Source organism: Corvus kubaryi, unplaced genomic scaffold (assembly GCF_017639235.1).
Source record: "Corvus kubaryi isolate FWS band 111438036 unplaced genomic scaffold, C.kubaryi_AGA036_p1.0 138, whole genome shotgun sequence".
Classification (NCBI taxonomy): domain Eukaryota; kingdom Metazoa; phylum Chordata; class Aves; order Passeriformes; family Corvidae; genus Corvus; species Corvus kubaryi.
The window spans coordinates 10,489,890-10,514,214 of record NW_024580672.1 but is presented as its reverse complement, the minus strand read 5'-3'; the positions used below and the strand labels follow the sequence as shown (position 1 = coordinate 10,514,214).

The 24,325-nt window shown below is 41.7% G+C and overlaps 1 protein-coding gene across 2 annotated transcripts; it reads right to left on the bottom strand.

Annotated features, from left to right (window-relative positions):
* Window positions 1-22,682, bottom strand: OGA (O-GlcNAcase). Of its 2 annotated transcripts, none has more exons than XM_042019158.1 (16): window positions 22,146-22,682; window positions 18,485-18,536; window positions 18,062-18,159; window positions 16,714-16,844; window positions 15,884-16,055; window positions 14,910-15,008; window positions 14,471-14,755; window positions 13,780-13,938; window positions 11,914-12,524; window positions 11,347-11,521; window positions 7,728-7,813; window positions 6,769-6,873; window positions 5,071-5,156; window positions 3,930-4,122; window positions 2,962-3,121; window positions 1-2,271 (listed from the first exon to the last, which is right to left on the bottom strand). In XM_042019158.1, exons 1-16 carry the CDS (start codon window positions 22,330-22,332, stop codon window positions 2,135-2,137), a joined length of 2,736 nt encoding a protein of 911 aa, XP_041875092.1. In that variant the 5' UTR covers window positions 22,333-22,682; the 3' UTR covers window positions 1-2,134. The 2 variants fall into 2 exon arrangements, with proteins under 2 accessions (XP_041875092.1, XP_041875093.1); XM_042019159.1 differs by lacking the exon at window positions 22,146-22,682 and adding an exon at window positions 21,677-21,702.
* Between the last annotated feature and the right edge of the window lie 1,643 nt (window positions 22,683-24,325).

Genomic DNA, 24,325 nt, shown 5'->3' with positions numbered 1-24,325 from the left:
TTACATTCAATTCTCAATTTTTATTCTATTTCTCGCATGGTCTTCAAATACAGTTTTACAGGTCTTTTTCTGCTACAGATACTGTTGATCTAAAACAGATTAATGAAAGTGGCATTCCAACCTTAATGAAAATTCATAACCATGAAAGATATGTCAACATATCACTTTACAATCCTAGAATGATGGTATTGGCCTGACATTCCATAGGCTTAGACAATTAACTTCTATAATAGTAACAAATTCATAGGAAGAGAAAATGTGGCAACTCCTTAAAAGCCAAGAAATAAGGCCACAAGCATCCTATGCTGTAATGTTATGCATCCAGATAAAATAAGTCGAGTCTGGTATCCATGAAGAAACAAAACTCTCCCACCTGGTAAATCAAGGTATCAGCTACTCAACATGCACTCAAAGCTGTATAAAAACTAGTGGCATTCAGCTCGGACTTTATGAAATCCCACAGCACAACCCCATACCTCTCTCTAAAAATGAAATGAACTTGTTTCAACTTAAATACTTCCCTACCACATTAAAAATCATTCACATTCTGCAAAAGAAAAAAAAAAAAAACAACCATCTTGCACATGACTGCACTAGAAGGCCAAACACAGCATCTCCTCACAGGTTGCAGAGAGCATTACTGCAGTCTTAATGCCATTCATTACAGGTTGCAAATTAACTTCTATGCAGCTGGAGGCTTGTAAGAGTAACCAAGCTTCCTTTGTGCACCACTGAAAAAACACCAGGAAAACTTAAACATAAGATATAGACAGGTGATGGCAGCAGGTGGAAGTACTGCGAAGTGCATTACCATTGTCCAATCACCTGTCTGGGACACTGGGACTACTGTGAAATACCATTTTCATAAATGGTCCAACTACCTGACTACCAGGTCCCATACGATGCCAGATCCATCCCATCACCAAGCATGTCCATCCTGGGTAAAAACAGTAAACTCTTGGAACATTTAAAACTAGATAACCATTTAAATAATGTGTAAAAATGTGCTTATTGTGGCATTTCTTATAGAAAAGTTATTTGATACAAATGTGCAGGACTTGAAGACCCTGATTTAATCAAACTAGTACGAACAGGCTTTGAAACATGGTGACTCTTCCAAGGACAAATCCCAGCTGTGGGCCAGCTCTCTCTCCCTCTCACCATCTTTAATCCATAATCCCATGCGAACATTACCAAAATTAAGGGGTTCAGCAAAGCATCCTGTGAATTGCTGTTTCAGTCCCAGGAAAATGATACCCTCAAGCAGTGACAAACTGCTATCTGAAGGAAGGGTCAGTTGGGATCTGCTCCCCTTTCCCAAGATGGTCAGTTCCTAGCCCTGGATATGAGGCACAATAAGAAAGGTCAGTGCTGAGGACAGACTTGTTCTCAATTGTGGTTTTAGATTATTCAAAAGTGCCATCTTGGACCTATACCATTTCACTTTTCAAAAGAAAAAGTTACAAAAACTAGTAAACAAAAAGTTAGTCAGCATACAGCTAAGTTTATATACACTGAGTTTACAAGTTTGTCATTAAGTGACTTCTGCCACAGACCACTGCACATTCGTCCCTAACAAAACACAAAGCTTGAACCAATGGTCATTATATGTGACAATGGGTCATTGCTTTATCAACAAGCGTAAAGGTAATAAAAAATAGAACTGTAACTACTTATCCTTAAAAATGCTGATTGACACAAGCAATCCCTCCTATTTCTGCAACTTCCAGTTGCACATCCTGCCCTATGACAGAGAAAAAAAAACCTGCAACTTTATAGGCATTCTGCCAGGGGCCAATTTTCTGTTGACACTTGAACACAGAGAACTGTCATCAACCACAGCACCGACTGAGAGGAATTCCTCTGAGAAGCTATAGCCCATGCAAGATTCCTTGGCACTTCACACAGGACCAGGAGAGGACAAGGTTTCTCTTTGTTGTAACAATGTTTTCAGCAGCATTATCCCCTTCCAACAAATTACAGTCTGAATGTGTGATGGGTGATTTTCGCATAGCCCCTTATATCAAGCTGGCTTATTGCTGGCTTTGTGCAGTTAGACCATATGAAGATCCCCACCACTACCTGCCCAGCTGTTAAGGGTCTACAGTACTGGAACAGTTCGCTGTCAAGCACTTCACAGGCTTCTTCCAAGGATAACAACATCCTTTGGAAATCCTTCCATTTTAGCAATTTCAAAACAACCCAGCTTGCTGTAAAATTCCAAGATTCTTTTATCATCTGGTCTCACTTCACAAAAAGCCCCACGGGAGCCTGAAGAAGGAAGAAAAGAAACAAAATACTGTAGGAGAAGAGTTACTGTAAAAAGCACAGACATAAAATATTACTAGAGTTTCCACCTATTTTAACAGGTAAATCAGTGATCCAATTCCACGTGGAGCATAGTGCCCAAGAGTCCAGATTTACGGCAGCATAGCTGACCGTCCCCTAACGGGACTGCACACTGCAGGTGTCTCATCAGTCTGAACAAACCCTCTGCACACCTTTCACTGCACACACAAATATCTGATGCTGGCTCCAAAAACAGCATTACAAGAGGGCACTGAGTGGCACAAAGGAACTCTGGGTGTGGGGTGCGCAGTCAGGGCAGGCAGCCAAGCGCTTCCCATGCTGAAGTTTTGGTAATTACCCATCAGTGCACGCAGCCAAACATAAAAAAAGGCATCATTACCAATGCCAGCAGGGAAAATACAGACTTTTGTGCAGTGTTCAAGATGTAAAGATGTCTGCTCTCAGTGCCAAATGGCTCCCTCGGTTCTGCCTATCTTCTAATTTGCAGGATTATGGCTAAAGTGAAAAGCAACCTGTTTCAAGGCGGCAGCAGCAGAAGTTAGCTATTCAAAAGCTTTTGTAATTATTTACCCAAATCTTCCCAAGTTTGCCTTGCACCCTAGAAATGACATGTAGTAAGGAAACAAGGAATTCTAAGTGCAAGAAACTTACCATTAGCCTTTAGAGAAGAAAGCAGGCAGGCCATCATACTTTTGGCCACACTTGGATCTGTCACTTTTTTGTGGATATCAATCTTTATCAAAGATGGGAAGTTAGCAAGGAACGATTCTGGCAATACTTCTTGTTCTTCATGGAAGCTTAGCATTATTTTCTGAAAAGAATATGGGAAAGAGGTATTTAATAATTATCCAGCTTTTCATTTTCATTCATCTTTTTCAAGGGAGACTGCTTTGCTCATGGAGTGTACCTCCAAACCAGCAGGCTTTTCAGCTACACGTCTCTCTGATGGCCACTTAGGTTCCTCACCTGCTGAATTGCTGTCTGTACTCTAGACAAAAAGATTAGCCAGAAAAGCTTCTCAGGCCATCAAAGGAGGCATGCAAAGCTCCTTCTCAGTGACCCATACTTCAAGGGAAAGAAAACAAAAGCCAACACATAACCAATAGTTTGTGCACATACTCTATTTTTATTTCTTTGCCTTTTTAATGGACAGTTTTAGGTTGTTCTGCACCATTTACAGCTGTCACACTCCACAAACAGCTCATAGATTTTCACACCAAAACCAAGTGCTCTTGAATTTGCTTTCCATACTTAAACTGATGTGACTTTCAGCGCTCTACCTGCAGCATGAGGAAACTAATACTGCATTTTGTAGTAGAACAGAGCAATACTTTATTTCCAAAATGTAATTCTCTCTAGATGAAGGTGCTTTACATTTACTGCATTGATTACTACTAAAGTACACCTCATGGGTGTATTACAGCACATAGCTGTATCTGACTGGCAATGAATAATTTTACTGCCTCCTTCTGATACATCAGATGCTTTTGACCTACTCAAAGTCATCAGAAAGGTGCAAAAACTGAATTTCATGTGAGCTCAAAATGCAAGAGAAAAACAAAGACCCTCTTTGGAAAGATTTCAGCATACATAGTTCTGATCTCACAGGTTATACCAACCTCTGCCTCAGACAGCTCCTTGTCACTATTTGGTTTAGTATATTTTTCTTGCATGAAAGGGATCCAAGACATTTTGCATTTCTTAATGAAGGGAGTCACATCAACCGTTCCCAAAGCATAGCCACATATGCCATCCTCATCTTCTAAGACAAAGCAGTAATCCAGGCTGAGGGTGAGCAGACCTCCAACTAACCTGCAAAAAACAAAAAAAGTGCAAATTCAGTCAAAAGAAGGCCAGTTTGACCAAGTATGCCCTTCAGGTTACCATGGAGGAGACTCCCAGGTCAACCAAAGAAGTGAGTCCTCCAGTCACGGAATGAGTTCAGACAAAGCTCTAATTGACTGATCAGCTATCAAAACTCAGCTATAAGCAACATATGTACCTCAGGATTCCACAGTTTAATTCCATACACACTACTCTTCAGCTTTTGCCTTTAGTTGCTCTGCTGCCATTATTTCCTTGTTCGTTCATCATTTCCTTTGGGTATTATTTGATACTAGTTACACACCCTTTCTTATCTGCCTTCCTGTCACTCAGAGCAGACTCCCTATAAAATCCTATCTAAATTAAACACCTGAGACAAAAAAACCCCACTCAAAGTAGCTCATTTTACAGCTCAGATTCAATGCCCCCCCCCCCTTTTTTTTTTAAACTTCATCTGTCATTGTTTATCCTTTTAAAAAGTTTGTACATGTACTTCAGAAAAAACTTGCAGCACTTGGCTGGGAGACTGTGCCTCAAAAACCCCCTCTTTTATTTTATTTTATTTTATCTTAAGAACTACAGTAGGTCAGAAAGAATATCAGAGGGTAACCACAGACGATGGATACTCTCATGATATACTTTCACAAAATCTGAAATAAGATACTATGACGCACAGGTTTCATAATACAGAGATTTCAGCTAAATTTATTTTCTAACAGCATATAACAGGTGACCAGCACATGAAGTGAGACACAACTGTCAACAGTCTCTTTAAGAAACCAAAACCCCAATTTCCTGAGGGTAAATTATTTTATCTATCTATTTCAAATGTTCTTTGTGTTCTTCCCACACACTTCTAAAAATTTAAATTAAATACAATGTCAGGACTTCAACCTTCAGAACCACCTCTGCAGGACAGTTGTTCCTAATACATACTTGTCTCCAATTAAATCTGGTAAACTATGGAAGGGTTGATCAGCTCCATCAGCATACATTTCTCTGCAGATCTTATATACAGATGCCTAGGAAGAGAAAACAGATGATTTAAACTTATCAGTCACATTCAAAATAGAATGTGTCATTAGCAGCTACACTGTAACCTAGTACTGACAGGCACTAAGCCACCTGAGGTCAAAAGTATCCATCTATGCAAAAGAACGGGCTTCCCTCCACCTCTTCCCTGAAAGTAACTCAAAGTTGCCTTCAAAAACATTGCAGTTAAGTTGAATGGCTGGGAAGGAAAGGAAAGGCTTGGCGGTCAACCTCCTGCTCTTGGAACAGCACAAGATTAATTCGGAGAGTTAGGTACTCAACACTCAGTGAAGACCAACACCATTGCTACAAAGTCCCTTCACAAAACCTCTGATGTTCAAGTACAGCAACTCAACCTCTGCCAGGGACAGACAGATCCTGTATGTTAAAAGGCTTTCACCTGAATCTCTTCAAAAGAGCAAACTTTTATCAGTCACATCTTAAATAAGAAACTTTATTTCTTTTTTTAACAAAAATGCTTTGCATTTGACACTACTCTGTCCTCCTTTCATTAAAAGGAGAACTTCTCAGAACAAACACTGTTTATGACTGCATGCTTAGCTGCATCTCCAGTTGCTAAGGTGGTATAGAAATATCAATTCCATTTTCCACAAAAGAACAAGTCAGCTTAGGTCGAGTCCTGCAGGAAGGTTTGGAAAAGGCTGCTTGGCTGCTCCTGAGAACAGCACAGGACAGAGCTGGCCTAAAAGTGGCAGGAAAGAGTGGTCTTCATGTGCCAGTCCTATGTGTCTGACTGGCTTTGAAGTTAGGACTCATTTGAACTACTGCAAACTCAACCTAGAAACTCCTGTTTCATCTCAATGTACCTACCAACACCAAATATCAAGCTGCATTAATCCCTAGATTGTTTAAACTGTATCCATAAAGAGTTAACTAACTATTGGCTGATACTTCAGTTTCAAGTATTCTCCACGCCAAGCTAATAGGAAAGAAACTACAGTACAGATCTGTTCAAAAAACAGAAAGATAAAAAGCACTAATCAATAATGACTAACAAAATCTTCCTGGTTTTAAAGTATAAAACACTCCAAAGCAGATTTGACAACAATTCTTTCAAAATCAGACCAAGAAGCTTCCAAGTGTAACTAAAATGATATGAATGGCTGAACCATGATCATATTTTTCAGCTCTAATTTGAGATGCAGTATCAATGTTCTGCCTATACAACTCTGCAGATACCAGCAGGTACCACAATAACGACTGAGTGAAAGAGGCATACACATCCACCCTCTAAGGTTAACCCACTGCATGTCTCCCTGCTGCAAGAATTCTTCTAACAGCTGTGAACAAATTTAACTTGCCTTTCATAAATAGAGAAGGCACACACAGATTTAAAAGTGTGAGGGGGTGGGAGGCTGGGAATCAAGCTGTGGGTGTACACGTACTGTTGCACAGCATGTTGCTGAACCAGAGGCAAATCACTAAACACCTCAGTTTCCCTGTGAGCTGGCATTTGTGCCTTGTGCAAGCTATCAGGACACCTGCTTCGTCTGGGGAAGAAGGGATTCGGCAGTAACCACTGTTGCCACAACAGGAAGTGCATCACTAACAATAAAAGTGACAAGTGCCAAAAGCAGTTACCTCATCTTTAGGGAAGTAGGGTCGTATGGTGTACACTTTGGAAGTGGGTGTTAATGGAGGTGGTTGAAAAAAGAGGTCATTTGCCCCATCAATAGGCAGCAAACGCTGTGAAAACAAAATACTTAATATAACTATATGAACAACAAAACCCATCACTCTTGGGTGTGCACTGCAGACTCCCAAATTAACATTTGCTACTTGCTACCCCCGAAGAAGGTGGGGTTGGTATGCTTTATAAATGCAAAGACCTTATTTGAATAGAAAATATCCAATTGGTGTTCTAAAATATGCAATTGAAACAGCACATTAAGAGTCTGTTAATCTTAACTGCTTTAAAATACTTTTTACCAATCATATCTACACTAAGAACACAGAATGTCAGGAGGAAAGGTTTGGTCTGAAGAGGGTTAACTGGCCAGAGGAGACGCTTTATCCCAAAAGCAATGCGCTGATTCAATTTGCTGCGCGCAGAGCACCTGTGAGGGGGGAAAAGTATAGCGCCTGAAAAATCCATGAACAAATCTGCACATGGTACAAACAGCGATTTAGGAATATTTGCCAATTAAATTCCTCGCAATAAAGCACATTACAGCATTATTTCAAGAGGAACCAAAATTTGGATGACGATCCCTTTTGCTCATGGAATTCCCATCGGCAGACAAGCATGCGCGCATTGTGCAATTGCGGGCGCAGGTAAAAATGCTGTGCGACCTGCAAAGAAACAACGTGAAATGTACAACTAAAGCCGCTGCGCTTCGCATGCGCGTGGGACAGGCAGCATCTCCTTGAGAAATTACTGTAGAAAGGGGAGGAAAATTATTTTAAACCAAGCTGTAAGGCTAATGGGCTTTGGACCAGAAAGCCTTCGGCAGACCAATCCTTCCAGACCTCTGATGTGCAACAAAAGGTTTCTCATAAAACAAAGAAAATGTCATTCAGTTGTGAAGTCATATTGATACCTGGAACTCTCCTGCTAGACCACCTCTAAAGGCCCAGGGTTCTTGGTCTCCACTTAAGAACTGTGCTGAAGATTGACTACGACACCCTGTTGAGATCAGATCCAAGCGGAGAATGTTACGAGAAGGGGGATTTCCTGGGTGTCTTACATGTCCAAAAAGCTAACATACACTTGTGGAAAAAGCTCTCTAACTGAGCTAGAATCCAGGGCTTGGGGAGGGGGAGGGGCTGTAATAATGTAAAATTTATAAAGATTTTGTGCTTGCACACTAATTGTGGTATTTCAAATTTTTGATTACCTGTAACAGACAGGTGAGGCAATTCAGCTACATACTTCATTCTAGACCAGAAGGCACAAGAATGGTGCCATGCACAACTATGTAAACTTCCCACATACTTTGTACATTTTTTTTTTCTCATATTTGTGTCAGAAACACTCATTTAATCTATGAAAATATGACATCTTGGAAGCTACGTGGCTTAATAGCTACTACCATAAATTTTAGATCAAACAAATGCCATTATCACAGCCCCTGAAAAAAAAAATGGACCTTTCTGAAGTCACATTTTAGTACTGATTGTTTCTAATCTTGTCAGAAAACTAGGACTGGCAATATATGCAAACAGTCTGGAACAGATCAGGCAGCCAGGACATCTGTATGAAACAGCATTCTTACAAGAGACTAGAGAGATTTACATAATCCAGGCCACGCCTTCACGACACTGCTAGCACATTAAAAAGCTAAGTAGTGTTAACTGGAATTAACTCACAATTTAAGTAATACACCTTTGGTGGCCACTACTAGCTTTGCTTTTTGTATCTTGATTTTTTTCTTCCACAAGTATACTGGATGCACCAGGGACCCTGCTGCTCAGGCAGAAGCAGCAGGCCCATTGCAGTTCTCAGCTTTAGTTTGCACTTACTTTAAAAAAGTAACTTCCATTGTCTTTTTGACTTTTAACACAGTTCTGCCAGTAAGGCACTGCAGCCTTCACCAAGTAACACATATGACAGCTCTGGAGAGAGAAAAAAGCCAAGTGGTATCTGGAGTGGAGACCTCAATTACCCGCCTAGTTTTCTGACAAGAGGAGCAGCGCAAATACTCTTTTCCTTTTGTAGACAGCAATCTACCTCCTGTTCAAGTAACAGTCTCAGATCAGTACAGACAAGTATGTTGTGCTAGTCAGAGAGTCCCAAAGTGTGCCAAGTTTGACATTTATGAGAGTTTAGGAATACAGGTTAAATACAAACTACCCTCAGTATGGTAAATTTCAGAAACAATCCAAACACCAGAATTCAAATTTGGTTTACTCCCACATTTTAGAGTTCTCACATAAGAAGATATCCTTCACAAAGAGATTTAGTCAATAACTTGGAAGACAGTATCTGTCTGTCCTTTGAGACTACAACTTAACTAGCACTTCCAATTATTACAGTAAAGAGCTGTGTGAATGAAGAGCTGTATAAATGAAAAACATAGTTAATGCCTTAGTCGCTGCGCAAATGTGACTTCAGTTCATGCCTGCTGTACATCTAATCTATCTGAGCTGCCTCACAGACAAAACCTTTCCATTTTAATTAATTAATGACGACGCGCTGTGAACATCTGGCGCTGTCCATCCAATAGCAGTAGAAACTTGTGCTGAGGATTCTCCCATCTGTACACAATGGGGAAGAAGACAATAGAAGTCATTAGTAATCCATAGTACTGTACAGCCACACTAATTTAAGGGACTGAATGCTAGCTGGACTTGGGAGGAGAGGTGAAGAAAGTGAACATCCAGTGGACCATTGAGCACACCACTGTGAAAACTAACTTGTTTGGATTTGTAATGTACTTGACTTTACATAATTAGGTATTTTATCAAAGACCTTTACTCTGTATTTACACTAGTGATAAAACACAAGTTGAAGACAAAAATGGTCCCTCTCACAGAAGCACTGTTAGCATAAGAGTATTAAACTGTACATGTGAAAAACCCTGAATTTTTCAACTATCTAATACCAGTGTGAGTACTGGAACAGAACAGTGCCAAAGTTAACAGAGTTCATGTGTACTGGGTTGGCTTCTACTGTGAACTATTCCAAATATTTGATGCATTTAGAGACTTGAACCCAACTTTACAGGGACACTGATAATTGAAAACAATTTCAGCTGAATTTAGTACGTAGTCTGATAATTCTGAAATGCAGTCTGCATTGGGCCCTCAATGTTTACAGAGATTACAAGAACCACTGTTCCCTTTATAGAACTTTGGCCTAGAGTTTTAAGCAGATTAAGCTATCAAGAAGAGAGCATTCTGTCTAGCTAAACACACTATTCTAGCAAGCATAGTAAAGTTGGAGGAGTTGTGTTACACTTAAAAATGCACCAACTAAGGCTTTTGAAACAGCATGAGGTTGTTAGAGAAATGTTAAAATACTGCAATGCTGCTGAGTTTTCCTCCCCCAGTAGTTTTCTTCTATGTACTTTGCAAAAGGCAGTCTTAAAAGCTCTCTTCTTTATCAACTATATGTTTAGGCATCAGATATTTAATAAGTACAAAACACAGGAATTTGTTGGACACAGACCAACTTGATGATTTAACGGTCTTCTCTGTCCCTGCTTAAATCTGGCAGTGTTTAGGAATATAATTTAAAGGCAATCCAAATACTAGGATTAGACCAAGTTTGTGTAATGGTTAGCCACTGTGAGGTTTGTGACAGCTACAGAAAGTGTGACTTGAGACCATCAGCTTTGCTGTCTGCTGTGTATGTCAAGCAACTCCACAGCATATTCCTTACAGTTGGATTGAAACCTGAAAGTGAAATGAGGTCACTAGAATTACCCAGGCCATGCTGGTGCTATCTGCCAACTTAGGATCTCCCAAAAATCTTTCAGGAAAAAAAACAAAAAACCAACAAAACAAAACAAAGATGAAAGTGCCACACGTTAAAAAAAAAAAAAAAAAAAAAAAAAGCTGTTTCAAGATCATTTTAAGTCTCAGACTAAATCTGTCCAGAGAGCTCCACAATTTCCACCCATTACCAAAAAATAAAATTAAAAAAAAAAAATTTAAAAAATCAGCAATTTGGAAAGCATTTAAAGGAAATTATTTTGCACCAGAATAGCCTTATGCTAAAGCTCGCATGCGCATGGGCTGGGAGGATCACCTTCCTCATGGCCAGGCCCATTGAAAGGTCTGTTGAAGACAGCAATAATGTTATCAAGACAGAGCAAACAGCAGATGGCTGATGTGATCACATTTCGTAGTGTCATTTCCAATCATACAGCGGGGCATCCAAGGAGTTACATGGCATAGTCCAGTGTGCATTCAGTCAAGAGTAAGTTAAAGTCAACACTTACGTGTCAGATGAGATTCAAGTTTCATTAGCCCAAGAAGAAAATCAAGGTCTCCAATCTTAAGCATCCAGCAGACTTCACTTTTAATAGCAAAGCAAACTCACTGCAAGCATTGCTTCAAATAGCAAGACAGGAAAACCTTTAAAACAGGGTCAAACCAGACCCCCTGTCCAGGAAACCGCATTTGCCCAATACTTCAGTTTTCCCCGTGGGCTAATTAAAAATACACATAAAAAAATATGCTATCTGGGATTATAATGGCTCCCAATGCACCTACCTAACCACTGCACAAAAGATTTCACCATTGACATAATACTCTTGATATCCCAGACGTAGGAGTACATGTCATAAAGGATTGTCCTGTTGGCACAGTTGGAGAGGCGAGTGAACATGCCCATCACCAAGCTGCACATCTCTTCAAACTTGGCCGCTCGGTTACGCCATTCTTCTATCTATGAAAAAGATCCACAAGATCAAACACAGGCTCCTAGGGAGGAGAGGTACTCTAAATATGGAGGAAGACCCTACAATTCATTACTTCATTTTACCAAGATGGACTACCACACCACACATGACTTACAAATATTCTCTATGGCTGTTAGAAGTGAGGCCAGTACAGTGAACACTGGTCAAATGCAGACACTGGACTGCCTTCATAGCTACGTGGCACTACAGGGCTTAAAACAGTAGATTCCACTGGAGTAATGAAAATTACTGTGACCTGTGGTTCATTATACACTAGCCTTCAGGACCTACAAAGTAGAACACCAGTCTTTATTACAGACAACAGATAAAATTGCTTGGGATTTTGACGTAAAAGAAGAGAAACAATATTTGCACTCACTTTTTCAGCATCCTTTCCTTTGCAATTAACGCTGACAACACTGCTATTTGCTCTGAGCCACTGGAATTCCCTCAGCATCTGTGCACCTTTGGGCCCGTGTTCATAAGGAAGGTAAAACAAGTCAGCAAGAAGCTGTAAGTCCTCTAAAGTCACTGGTTCTACTGTGTAAAGAGGCTTTTCATTAGGCCCAGGCACAAAATGTTCTTTGTTAATTTGTTCATCAGTCTGCATAGGTGCAATGTCACTGCCAGAGTCTTCCTGCATAGACATCTCTGGAGACTTTGACTCAACTATACTCTCCTTATCCGTATCCATTGGCTTCAGCTCCTCTGCCATCTTGGCTTCAGCAATATCTGTCAGTATCTGGTTTGTATTCTTGTCTGCATCATCTTGTTTTTCCACCACCATGTCCATTGGTTCCTCATCAGATTGCTTCTTCTCCTCCTCCTTGGCCAAGGCTGGTGAGTCACTGCTCAGCTCCGCGCCCTGGCTCATGATGGGTTCCTGGTACACCGTGGTAACCACTGTCGCTGCATTTAAAGAGGATGGTGCCACCAGTGGCCCTACATCCCCTACAGGGGTTTTAGCACCACTGTGGGCCACCTGCCTACCTGAGAATAAGAAACAAGTTTAGTTTTCAATATCTGCCAACTAACATTCAAATCAGCAACTCCTGCAAACGATGGATGATTTTGTTACCACAGCATCCCATCAGCACAGCTTCCTTTTGGTATTTGGCCTGTTCACTTCTGTCAATGTAATTCTAACTACTGACTTTGAGTTTTGCACGTTTCCTTTTCACATAATTGGTAAGCAAAGATAGGATGAAGAAAAAGTTAGGAAAATTAGTTAACATTTGTGTGCTGCCAGCAGCATTTTTAACTATGTCATCAGAATAAAAAGCTCTCAAAGCCACTATTTTTCCCTCTGCATCAACTGACTTGGTAAAGTTGTATTTGAGTATAAAGGACACTTCATAAGAAAAGGACTGATGCTAAAATATTTCAATTTCAAAAATGTCTTTAACCTGGGGGAAATTGAGACATTCAAAACCTTACTGGATACAGTCTTGGACAACCTGCTCTAATTCACCCTCCCTGAGCAAGGTCGTTAGACTCAAGAGCTCCCTTCCAACTTCAACTATACAGTGAAAATGGAGGCAGACTGACACCTTAATTACTGCTCTTCACCCAGCATTTCTGCTGCAGCTGAGTTTTAGAAAGATACAAAACTCTACAGCAGTTCAAAAGCACAAATGCACCAGAGCAGTCAGGAGAACCAGCTCTTCTATTCCATCACCAGTTACCACAGAAAGATGCTCTGATCATCTGAAACCCACATTAGAGAAAAACAGATTTTACCTCAGATCCCAAGCTCCCACTAGTACAGAAAAGGTGTACAATGCTGGAAGGAACTCAGCTGGTTTACGTAGACAGAAACTCAAGAAAGTAAAACTATCTTAAAACAACTGGAAGAACACGGAGTCTTCAGGACCAGAACTAGTGTTTACGACAATCTAACATCAACTCGGAAAAATAAAAACAACTCTTTCCTTCTCAGATTCCTCTGAAGTGTAGTAACAACTGGGACTAGCAAGATCCAGACCCTTTCCTGTCTTGTATCAGAAGTGCCAAAGGATAATACATCAAGATTTCTTCTGTTGATCAGTCAGAGCATTACAAGCACACTGCAGAACATCAAGCATTCTTACTTTTTTAAGGTTCCCCAATTACTAAGGTAGAAAATATTTCCAGCTGAAGTGTATGAATTGCCAGGATCTGTAAAATATCCTTAATCTAAACACAAATACTGAACATCTAACCCCATTTTTCTACCAACCCCAGAATGATACCAAATCATACTCACTGCTGTATTGCTGAGGTACTCCAAATTCCTGCAACCATTCTGTTAAGGCCAGCTTCAGGGCCATTTGTGGGCTGTAGAGAACATCCGTTTCAATATCTTCATCACTCCCCTCATTTTCCAATTTAATCTGGATCGAAACCGTGCTGTCTTCAGTATCAGCTACAGAGACAAATTTTTAGAAGCTATCACTCAAGTTTGATTTAAAATAGCAAAAATAAAAGTAATGTCAGACAAGGCATTCAGTCACTCACAGGCTTACTTAAAAAAGGACAAATTACTAGAAAAGAAAGAAAATTATGGTCACCATCCATATCAACACAGAAACCAGACACCCTGGCATTCAGGGTGTCTTCTGATCTGAACTGCTTCTATTCCAATGAAATCATATCCATGGACACATGTCAAATTTGGGCATTAAATTTGTTTTCCAAAAGTGTTAATTACATAACCACAGAAATCTCTCAAGACTAAGCAACTCTTTGATACCACGTGCTCCAGGTACGCCCCAGGAAGCCAGTAAAGCAAGATCATTATCTTTCAGGCAACTGCCTTTTACTTATGGGACAGAAAAGGCTAGGTGATCATAAGAAGAAAAAATTGGTGAGGAAGAGTTAAAATCATTAAAAACACCAAGAATTGGTATGATTTATATGGTTAAGCATAGATCCAGCAAACAGCTCTGCATACTTACTCATCACCACATCTTTTCTCACTCCATTCATGTTAGACTTGTACCAGGTCGCAAGCGTGTGAATGGCAACATAATTGGCTTCAAATTCACAGTTTGGATTGGTCAGAACGCCCTTTAGTCGAGGGATGAGCTCAGTTGACCGACCCTTGTAAGGCCCAAGAAAAAGCCTCTTTTGATCATAATCATTAGCATGAATGTTATCCCAGATAACTGGTGCTCTCCGGATGATCTTAGAAACTTCTTCAATGGATTCTACCGGAATGTCTTTGGATACAACTTTCGGACCTAAGCAGGAAACAGGATAATCAGAGGGCTTTGCATATACTTAAAGATTCAATCCCCAAGTAGTTGGACAGTTTATTTTAATAAAAACTTATGAGAAAATACTTAACACCAACAAATTAAAAGAAATAAGCCATCAAACCAAACAGTTTTTTACCTGTCCATAACACTTCAATTCCAGGGAGCAGCTTTTCTCCTACAGTCCGTAAATACGGTGACTGGGCAACATTTGGATAACAGAAAGTTCCACAGTACTCTGCACAAGAAAAGAGAATGTCACTGTTATCAGAAGGATGCACATGTGTGACAACATACCCAACTGTCCCACAAACACATTGAGAGAATACCACCCTCTGAAATGAGGAACATTTATAAAATTAATCAAGGCCCAAAAGTCTGAAGTATAAATAAAAAGGACATTATGAATGACACTTAGCATGAATATCAGAAACAAAAAGTAGAGAATTATTTTAAATTGCTCAAGTATCAAAATGGAAAAAATTTATCAAGTCCATAAATAGAGGGCCCTGTTACAGCAAACAGTATCCAAGAGAACGAGAAAACCCCAAGACTCATTATAAAGTGGAAATACCTAAAAATAGTAACATTGGAACATACATCTCTAAAGTTAAGGTCTGCAACAGAACCAAACTACTACAGTGTAAGAGGATAAACTAGAAATATTTTTTTTACAAATAAAGCAAGTCAGTGACTAGTGAAGTCAGCAATTTTATTTTAAAAAGGAACCAGGGACAGCAGTAAGCAGAGACTACTTCTACTTAAAAAAAAAAAAAAACTTAGAAACTAACAACCTGCTAATTCAGGAAGCAAAGACTTCAGTTCAAGTTAAAAAAAAATAAATCTTCCTTTAGCCTAATTCTCAGTTCAAACTTCTTGAACTGTTCTATCAAGTTGCCTTCTTTGCTTGGCATTGAGCCTTTCAGAAATGTATAGATTTGGAAAAATCTTTGCATACATTTGAATAATCAAACTTTTCTTTATAAGTCAATTTCTTCAATCAACCCCAGAATACTCCTTAAGGCAGTTATTAAATATTAAACCAGCTTTTCACACAGTGAGATAACACTCCCCCTCATTTAAGGCTGAACCAAAGGATTCTGCTCATTTTACCTGTAGGACAGAAAAGGAATGTGTCTGGTTCTCCTAGATACTGATAAATTTCATTTGTGATTGAGACTTGAGCATGAGCAAAAGAACTGAAAACTTCTTTGTCTGCTGCACACATGTTGTGATCAATATCATCAAACAGCAGTGCAAAAGATCTGCAGCCAAACTGAGAAACCTAATACAAGAGACAAGAGCAAAATGTTTCATTTGTTAAATTGTTTCTTTTAATCAAACTGTAGAATTTTAAAATCTAATCTACCTTAAAGGGAACACCTATAGGAATGGGGGTATAGTGGAGGCAAAACAGACTTTGGTTTCTATTCACAATGAATGCCTGAAGCTCTGTTTCTCTCAAAGATTAGACCTTTAAAGACCTGCAATCTGTTCCAGTTTTAACCACCCAAAGCTGATCTAACAGGATGGACAGCTGGGAAAAAAGCTAATTCTGTAACAGCTCTTGGGAAAAGGAGAGGAGTCAGTTAGGAGAACAAAGATGATGCGCATGTCAGGTCTGCCTGCACAGGCATTTATTGTGGGCAAGAGTTCTTGCTTTAGCAGTGCATCTTGGCTTCAAGATTCCGAAATACTCTGAAGACAAAAATAGCCTTCAGCATCCAGTACAAGATGAGGATTTTTTTTAAAAATCTAAGTTATTGGTGGCTACTTCTGCAACACAACCTGAACACATCCATCAGAACCATTCAGAGACACCCAACCTAACAGCAGTGCTGAAAAGGTTCAAGAAGCTGGTGAAAAGCTGCAAGAGTGAGCAGGGTATTGGAGCTTCCAAATTAAGCAGCACTGCAACTGTACTAAGTTTGTGTCATCCTTACCTGGTCCAGCTTACGTTTCAGTGTGGATACCTCTTTAGGATTGGAGAAAGTGATGTCAAGTCCAGGTGAGATTGCATAGATGAATTCTATTTCGTGTTCTCGTGCAGCTGATATTAGAGTCATTAGCTGCTCTGGAAATCAAATTAAAATAGTTCAGAAGCTCAACAGTTAAAAAAAATTCTCAGGTGTCATTTAGAGTATATTATAAAGTGCAGATGCCTCTTCTATCGTAATTAGAAAAAACATTTGCTGGAATTTCTTGAAACTAACACAGCAAAGAACACCAAATTATTTGGAAGAGTCTTCAGCAATTATGCCAACAGGAATACAACAACTGTCCTTGTATTCTCATTTTCCATGTTAAAAATTCTACAAATAATTTTAAAATTCTCTTAATCTCAGTGCTGCGAGACAAACATGGATATAGACTATTTCCACAGTACGTAAATCAACAATTCTAGAATTATTACTCATTTTTTCCACACCTACTAACAGACAATTTATTGCAGTAATATCATGTGACAGTGGTTCACATACTACTCATAGGATTAAAGCTTGGGCACATGAAAAAGTGGGGTTTAACATCACTGTGCAGAAGTAGTTGCTTTAAAAAACAAACTTGCAATTGACTCTTTCATAGAATGAATAAAGACAATTATTTTCATTATATTTAACAATCTTTGCTGTTATTGGCTATTACCTTGCAGTATCCTTTAGATTCTTTTTCTGCAGTGATTCAAAGAGGACTCCAAGAAGGATTATTTAATTTTAAGGGAGTATAATTTTTTCCCCTCACCCAAGGAAAACTATAATCCCCTCAGTCTAATAAACCATCATAAACCCCATAAATGCCAGAGGTGGATGAACCAACTCACACTAGCATGAACAGATCTTTTATGTTCTGACTAACTGGTCAAGAGCTGTTTTTGTAACAGGTACTCTTTTCATTGAGACAAGGACTTAATGAATCACATAAAAGGACATGCTATTTGCTCATCAATCTTTTTTCCCTTTTCTGAAGCAAATAATTTCTACTTCAAAATATGGCCCAGATGTTCAAGAGCCAGAGGAATTAAGTCCAAGCAACCCTTCCCTTGACAAAAAGTAGATCTTGTAAGACAAAGTCTTAAAAGCAGTTTCAGAAATCATCTGCAGTTATAGTTAAAAGAAGTAAATCCACGCTTGTTCCAAAGCTCCAATAAACACACCTACAGGGTATTAAGAAGACATCTCCAGTCACCTTTGGGAAAGGCTACTGTGACTAAACACACGCAAGCATACATAGCAATAACCAATTTATTCAAAAAGCTACTTATAGAAAACACAGAGCAGAAATAAAAGCAATTACCTGCTTCCTCCACAGAGTACATTTCTCGCCAAAACATCCTGTGCTTGTAGTCGTCCTTTGGAGCATACAGGTACGTATTCAGTCCCCACTTTTGAAGCCTACAAACACAGGAAAAAAGCCTTTAAATAGCCTACAAATGCAGGAATCCTATGTTTTACTTCATCTTAATCTTCTACTTAATCTAATTTATTTTTTTGTTCACTGAACATTGTGTTATACCATTAAATCACAAAATTTGAAGCACAAATTATATTGGACAAATTCAGTTTATGCAAGATGAAAAGGTGAATACAAATCCCCAAGAATACAGATATTAGGCAGAAAGTTGCTCTAGGTTAGAACAATAATTCTTTCCAGGCTTAAGTGGAAGATTATGATTACATTCCGATGGAATGTGCTGCAGTAAGAGGAAACATGACTTGCCTTCTAAAAAGTTCTTTCCTCTGCTCCATCACCCAAGGTCTTCCATAAAATCCTATGGGCAACAACATTAGAATTATCCAGTTAGATTATGCCTGCTCCATGAAACTTTGTATTAACGACCCACCATTTTCTTCCTCTTTTGCTACATTTGTCAAAAAGCTTCCCAAAGCAGAAAGCAAAAAAAATAGTTAGCATAAAATAGTAACAGCCTAAACTGATCTAAATTTAAAATGCAATTATAACTTGTTTTATTTCTTATGATCTAAGGTCTTATAATTTTGGCCACTGAAGCAATTAATTTTCAGAATACAAACTGTGTTGCTGAGCATATGCCCTTGACAAGTCAAGTCAGCATTATTATAGCAGCAGACTGAGCAGTTATAACCTAATTAAACTACCACTCCAGACACCTACAAAATAGATTTGATTTTAAGGTGAACACTGAAGACACCTGAAAATATTTACCAGCTCAAAAATGCTTAACTGGTGGTACAGGCTAGAATTTATATACACTGAATATATAAATACATATTGGAGGAGATAACATGTAATTAAAAACATGTGCAAGTGAGCCAACAAAATGCTTAGGATTTTATTTCTTTTATTCTGTTTAATAGACTTTTTCTCAAAATTAAGTTGCAAACTGATATCCTACTTTACCATTTCCACATTTTACAAGCTAGTACTATGTCTGTGAATAATCATATATAAAAGCATCTACACAAGTGATTTTAAAGTAGACTGTATTGAAAGTCATACAATTCCATGGAAATTGCAACTGCTTCTGGCTTTAAATCTAATCTTTCCATTCTAGAAACATCATACTTTTAAAAAGCACTCTCAATGCGCTCTTAGTCAAGCCAACTCACTTAGACCTATGTGCAAACAGTTCAACCACAAGTGGGCACTTCAAAACAAAGCTTCAGCTTGCAGTCCGTGCAAAGACCAGAGACTAAAATAACATGAAATTTAATAAGCTCTTCTTTTCAAACAGCATGGCCACTCAGTGATGAATGATACTACTAATACACAAAGCTCACAGGTCCCCGTAGAACACCAGTTCAAAAGCTAAACAGTATCTTCATTTCCAAAGCTATTCACCCTCATAAATCTGTAAGTATTCAGTCCCATTGAGGTTAAAACCACCCTTCCACCTTTCTAAACTCCAAACTGAAGCCATTTTTTATACATTGTATTTCAGTTACATGTTAAGTGTACAATGCTCTTTTAAGAAGCTTAAAGCAAGAGGCTCAAGTTTTAAGAATTATTCTCTCAAACAGTGATCTCAAACTGCCTGGCACCACAATGTGGCAAAACTGAGCAACTACTTCTCACAACTGCCCAGGGGCAACACAGAACAAGAAGAGAGAGTTGAGAGGCCTGAAAACCTCCCAGTTTACTTCACCCACAAGGAATTTCTTATTTTCGCTTAGGTTTCCTGACTCTGACTGATGCTGCCCTGAGGAAGCTCAAGAACCCACAAGAGAAGTGAAATCCTGTGAGACCTAATGAATATCCCCTATGCCTCATAACTTGTTCACAAGACTTTTGCTTTACTTACAATACTGCTGTTTCAGACCTACAAGCCTAAAGCAAGGCACAGCCTATTATAAAAAGAAAGAAAATCAGTTACCAAAAATTAATTAAATAAGGCTGAACAGAACTGGTTAATCTGAAGAGATACTTTCTCATCTGTCAACACATTTCTTAGGTTACTACTGTCACCAGCTGATGACAATTCTTGGATCTTTCTGTCCAAATGAAAAAATTGACCTGGTTTTGTACTACTCCCTCAGGACTCTGTGTCAGATTAATACAAAGTCAACAGATCATGCCAAAATACCTCATCCCATTACCATGCTCTCCATCACTAAAAGCCAGGACGTCCTAGAGGCAGTGCACCCAAGCTTTGCATTCAGCAATCTCTTAGACCTTATTACTCTGCAAAACAGTGAATTTGGTAAGTGACATAGGCTCTTCACATTCTTAGAGTGCATACCCAGTATTTGGCCAATTGCCCTCTGCCTTTTCTACCAAAGATCCAAATTCTCCATCTCAGTGCTTTAATCTCACTATACCTTAGTCTGTATTAACCACTACACTATGTTTAAGTATTTATCTACACTTCTGAAGTTAATTCCTGTTTTTCTCTTAACTCTGTAATTCCCTTGAGTCATTAATGAGACAGATGTTTTCACTCACTACCATTTACCTCATTCACCACAAGTTTGTTTTTCTGTTGGTGGTGGGTTTTTGTTTGCCTTTTTTTTTTAAACACTCCCCTATTCCTTTTTCCCCCCCATACACATATTACTGTTAGAGTGGTAACTCCTAACCAGTGTCTGACGGCTTCATGGGGCAGAGGCCATTTTATTGCTTTGTTTTGTGCACCATACACTCAAGAACACCTGCAACAAAACATATGCTGAGGCAACCAACAATGTAACTAACACAACAAGAAAAATTATTACAGTATTCTCAGTGGTTCACGCAGAAACCTGGACAAACAAGTGATGTTTCAGGTGTATCAGCAGGAACATGAGAAAACATGCTGTTACAATCTGTGCTTCTCTTCACTGTTGCCTGTCTCCAAAGCCTTCAATCTGGCATCTACCGTCACAGAATTAAGTCTATTAGCAAAAAAAGAAAAAGGCATTTTCCTCCACATTGACTGTATTTAAACCCTACCAAGTGCTAAAAAGAAAGGCATCATCAAGTAGGCCTAATTCACCTCTCACAGTGATATTTACAAAGCCAAATGCTCTTTTAATTTAAGATATAAACAGAAAACAGTCTGCAAGTAATGGCAGATACTGACTTTGATAAACTGCCTGTTCCCCTCTCCATTCCATCTGTTAATCATTTTGTTTCCCTACTAGAAAATCATTATAGGTAAAGAAATAATAAGAGATCACAGGAAATGAACAATTTAAAACCAACTGCTACGCTGCGAATAAATCACTTTTCCTGCTGGCTTTCAACCACCTACCTTAACTGATCTGTCAGAAATGCATTACTGAGAATTGCAAAAAGTCCCTTTATTCTGCAGCTTCAGCAACAATCTAAATCTTTAAATGCAGCAACTATGCTAAAAAACAGAGGACTGTTCTACAATTAAAATAATAAGCTACAATACTTTAGAGAACAAGGTACTTTTAATATTAATTACAGAGCAGATATTTACGGAATTACCTAGTCCCTACTCAGGACCGAATGTGAGTCTCCAGTGCGCAGGAAGACCACGTACAGCCGGGATAATCGCGCGGTAGCTCTGCTCTCTCCTACTTCCCCTTTAGACACGTACGAGCAAGCGAGCCCCAGCACTGCCTCAGCCTCTGAGGAATCATCGGCGCGCTGGGGTGCCAGGCCTGCCCTCGCCCCGCCGCACAGCTGCCATCAAAGGGCGCTCCCCGCTCCAGCACAAGCCCCGGGGGCAGAAGCCCCGCCCGGGAGCCGCAGCTCCTCCCCACCCTGGCGGAGTCCCGGCCAAGAACCGCACGCCACCTCCCCGCCGAGCGGGCTCCTCCGGGCGGGGGAGGAGAGGAAACGGGGAAGCAAAGCCAGCTGGGACCAGCCCACCCCCGGCCTCCCGCGGATACCGAACCCCTCGTTTTCCCGCACCCCCTCTCTCCCAGGAGAGATCCTCTCCGAGAACTCTCACCTTCGACGACTCCGCAGAGGAAGCGACGGGAGCCCAGCGCCGTCTCCGTCTCGGTGTCGGTCTCCTCACCCCCCGGGACCGGCCCTGCGGTGGCGCCCGGCGGCTCTAAAGGGGCGCCGGGCACCCCGGCCGGGTTGGGACTGCCCTGGGGCTCCTCCAGCGCCGCCTGCCCCTCCTTCTGCACCATCCTGCCGCCCGCCGCCAGCGCCGCCGCTCGCCGGGCCGGGCCGAGCCGAGCCACGTCCCTGCCGTCCCCGCTCCGCAGCCCCTTTGTCTCCGCCGCTCCGGGGCCGCCGCCGCCGCCGCTTCCTGTTTACGGGGCGCTGCGCCTGCGCGGGGAACCGGCCCCAACCGGTCCGCGCCGCTCCGCCCGCAGCCGCCCCGCTCCGAGGGACCGCCGCGGGAGCCGGGGGAGCGTCTGCCTCGGCGGGAAGAGAGCGAAGGACGCGGGCGGCCGGGACCACGCCGGTGGAGCGGGAACAACGGGCTAGGGCGCGGGAGGCTCCTCAGGGAATGAGGCGGGCGGGCGACGCGCACGCTCTGCGCAGGCGCGGGGCGGGGGAGGGCGCGCACTGCGCGTGCTCGGCAGGGCCGGCAGCGGGAGGGGCGAGGCCGCGGCGGCCTCAGGGCGCTTGCGCGGGGAGGCAGCGCGCGCCCGCAGCGCAGGCGCGGGGGGCCGCGGGGACGGAGGGGGAAGCGGCGGTGTGATAAAACGCGCATGCGCTGTGGGGTTTGTGTAGGGAAGCGGCGCCGAGGGGGGAAGGAGGGTGGGGAATTGAGTGTTTACCTCGCGTCTGCGCACGCGCCTCGCGGCGCAGAGCCCGGGCGGGAGCGCGCCTGCGCGGGAGCGAAGGGCGCGCGGGCTCCCGTGAGACATGACCTACTTCTCGCGGTGCCCCGCAAGCTAAGCAGGGCCCGCCGGGGCTGCGGCGCGGAGGGGAGGCCGAGCCGCTGTGGGGGGGGGGGAAGCTCCGACCCTCCTGGCACGGCAAGGCCGATGACACGCTTGGAGGTGTTTCCATGCCTGGAAGAGGCCACGAGGATGCTGCAGGGTGGGATCCAAAGCTGAGATGATATCAGTGGATCACAGAAGGTCACACAGCATCTCTCTAGGGAGAAGCTGCAGCCGCATGGGAGCACGAGGCAGGGACCCCAGGGCTGAGAAGGTGACCTCTCTTGTGGCTATGGAGAGAGGCCGGCAAGGTGATCCTGCCAGCCTTCCCAGCACTGGGGAGGCTGCAGCAGGTACCAGCCAACAAGAAACAAGTTCGCAAAGAGCTCCCGAAAACCCCAGCTCGTGAGGAAGGGCTGGAGAATGCTTGCAGACGTGAGGGCAGACACACATCCCATTTCAGCCACATTCCCGCTGATGACAGTTCGGGCATGACAAGAAACTGAAGACGGCTGTGTTTCCAGCACTGTCAATACCTGTGCTCAGGAAGCTGCAGCAGAGCCCGTAGCCAAGGAGCATCTCTAGTTACCACCATCTTCAGGCCAAAGCTTTCAAAGAGCAAAAATAGAAATTGTACAGATACCCTAAATAGTAAGCAGCTAAATTGTATTGATACACGACCAGACTTTACAGAAGGGTTAGAGAGGAGAAATGCACAGAATCTGGGTGGAGAACACCCAGGGCTTTCATACACCTGCAGAGCTGGGCAGTGACTACAGGGTTACAAAGGACCCTGAAGGGGTGCTGATATCTCTGATCATACCAAAATAATCCTGCAGTATTAGTTCTCCCAGTGCTGGAATCTCATCGTTTTACAAAATGCTTGTGTTTCTAGGCAGTATTCAGGATGCTGGAGTGAATCACTGCCCCAGGCTGCATCAGCTGCCTCATCCAGTTGCTCAGCTGTTTTACCACATAGCTACTAATAATTTTTCCTCTGAAAGCTGGGAAAAACTTGGCTGGAAACAACACACGGCTGCCCTTTTCCGAGGATCCTTCAGCTCTTATCTCTGTTCTTGCCATAGACCAAATGACTTGGCTGTTACCACCCTTCAATGCCACCTCCTACTAACAAGGGTCATCCAAAGCCCTGGCTCACCCAGCAGCTTCTCATAGCAAGCTGATGGCACACCTAAAGGGGCTGATCCAGGCCTCCCTGCCCTAAGTCCCTTCCTGAGCGCCTGTTAGGGGGAGAGCTAAACAGATTATTTTTGACTCCCAGAGACGC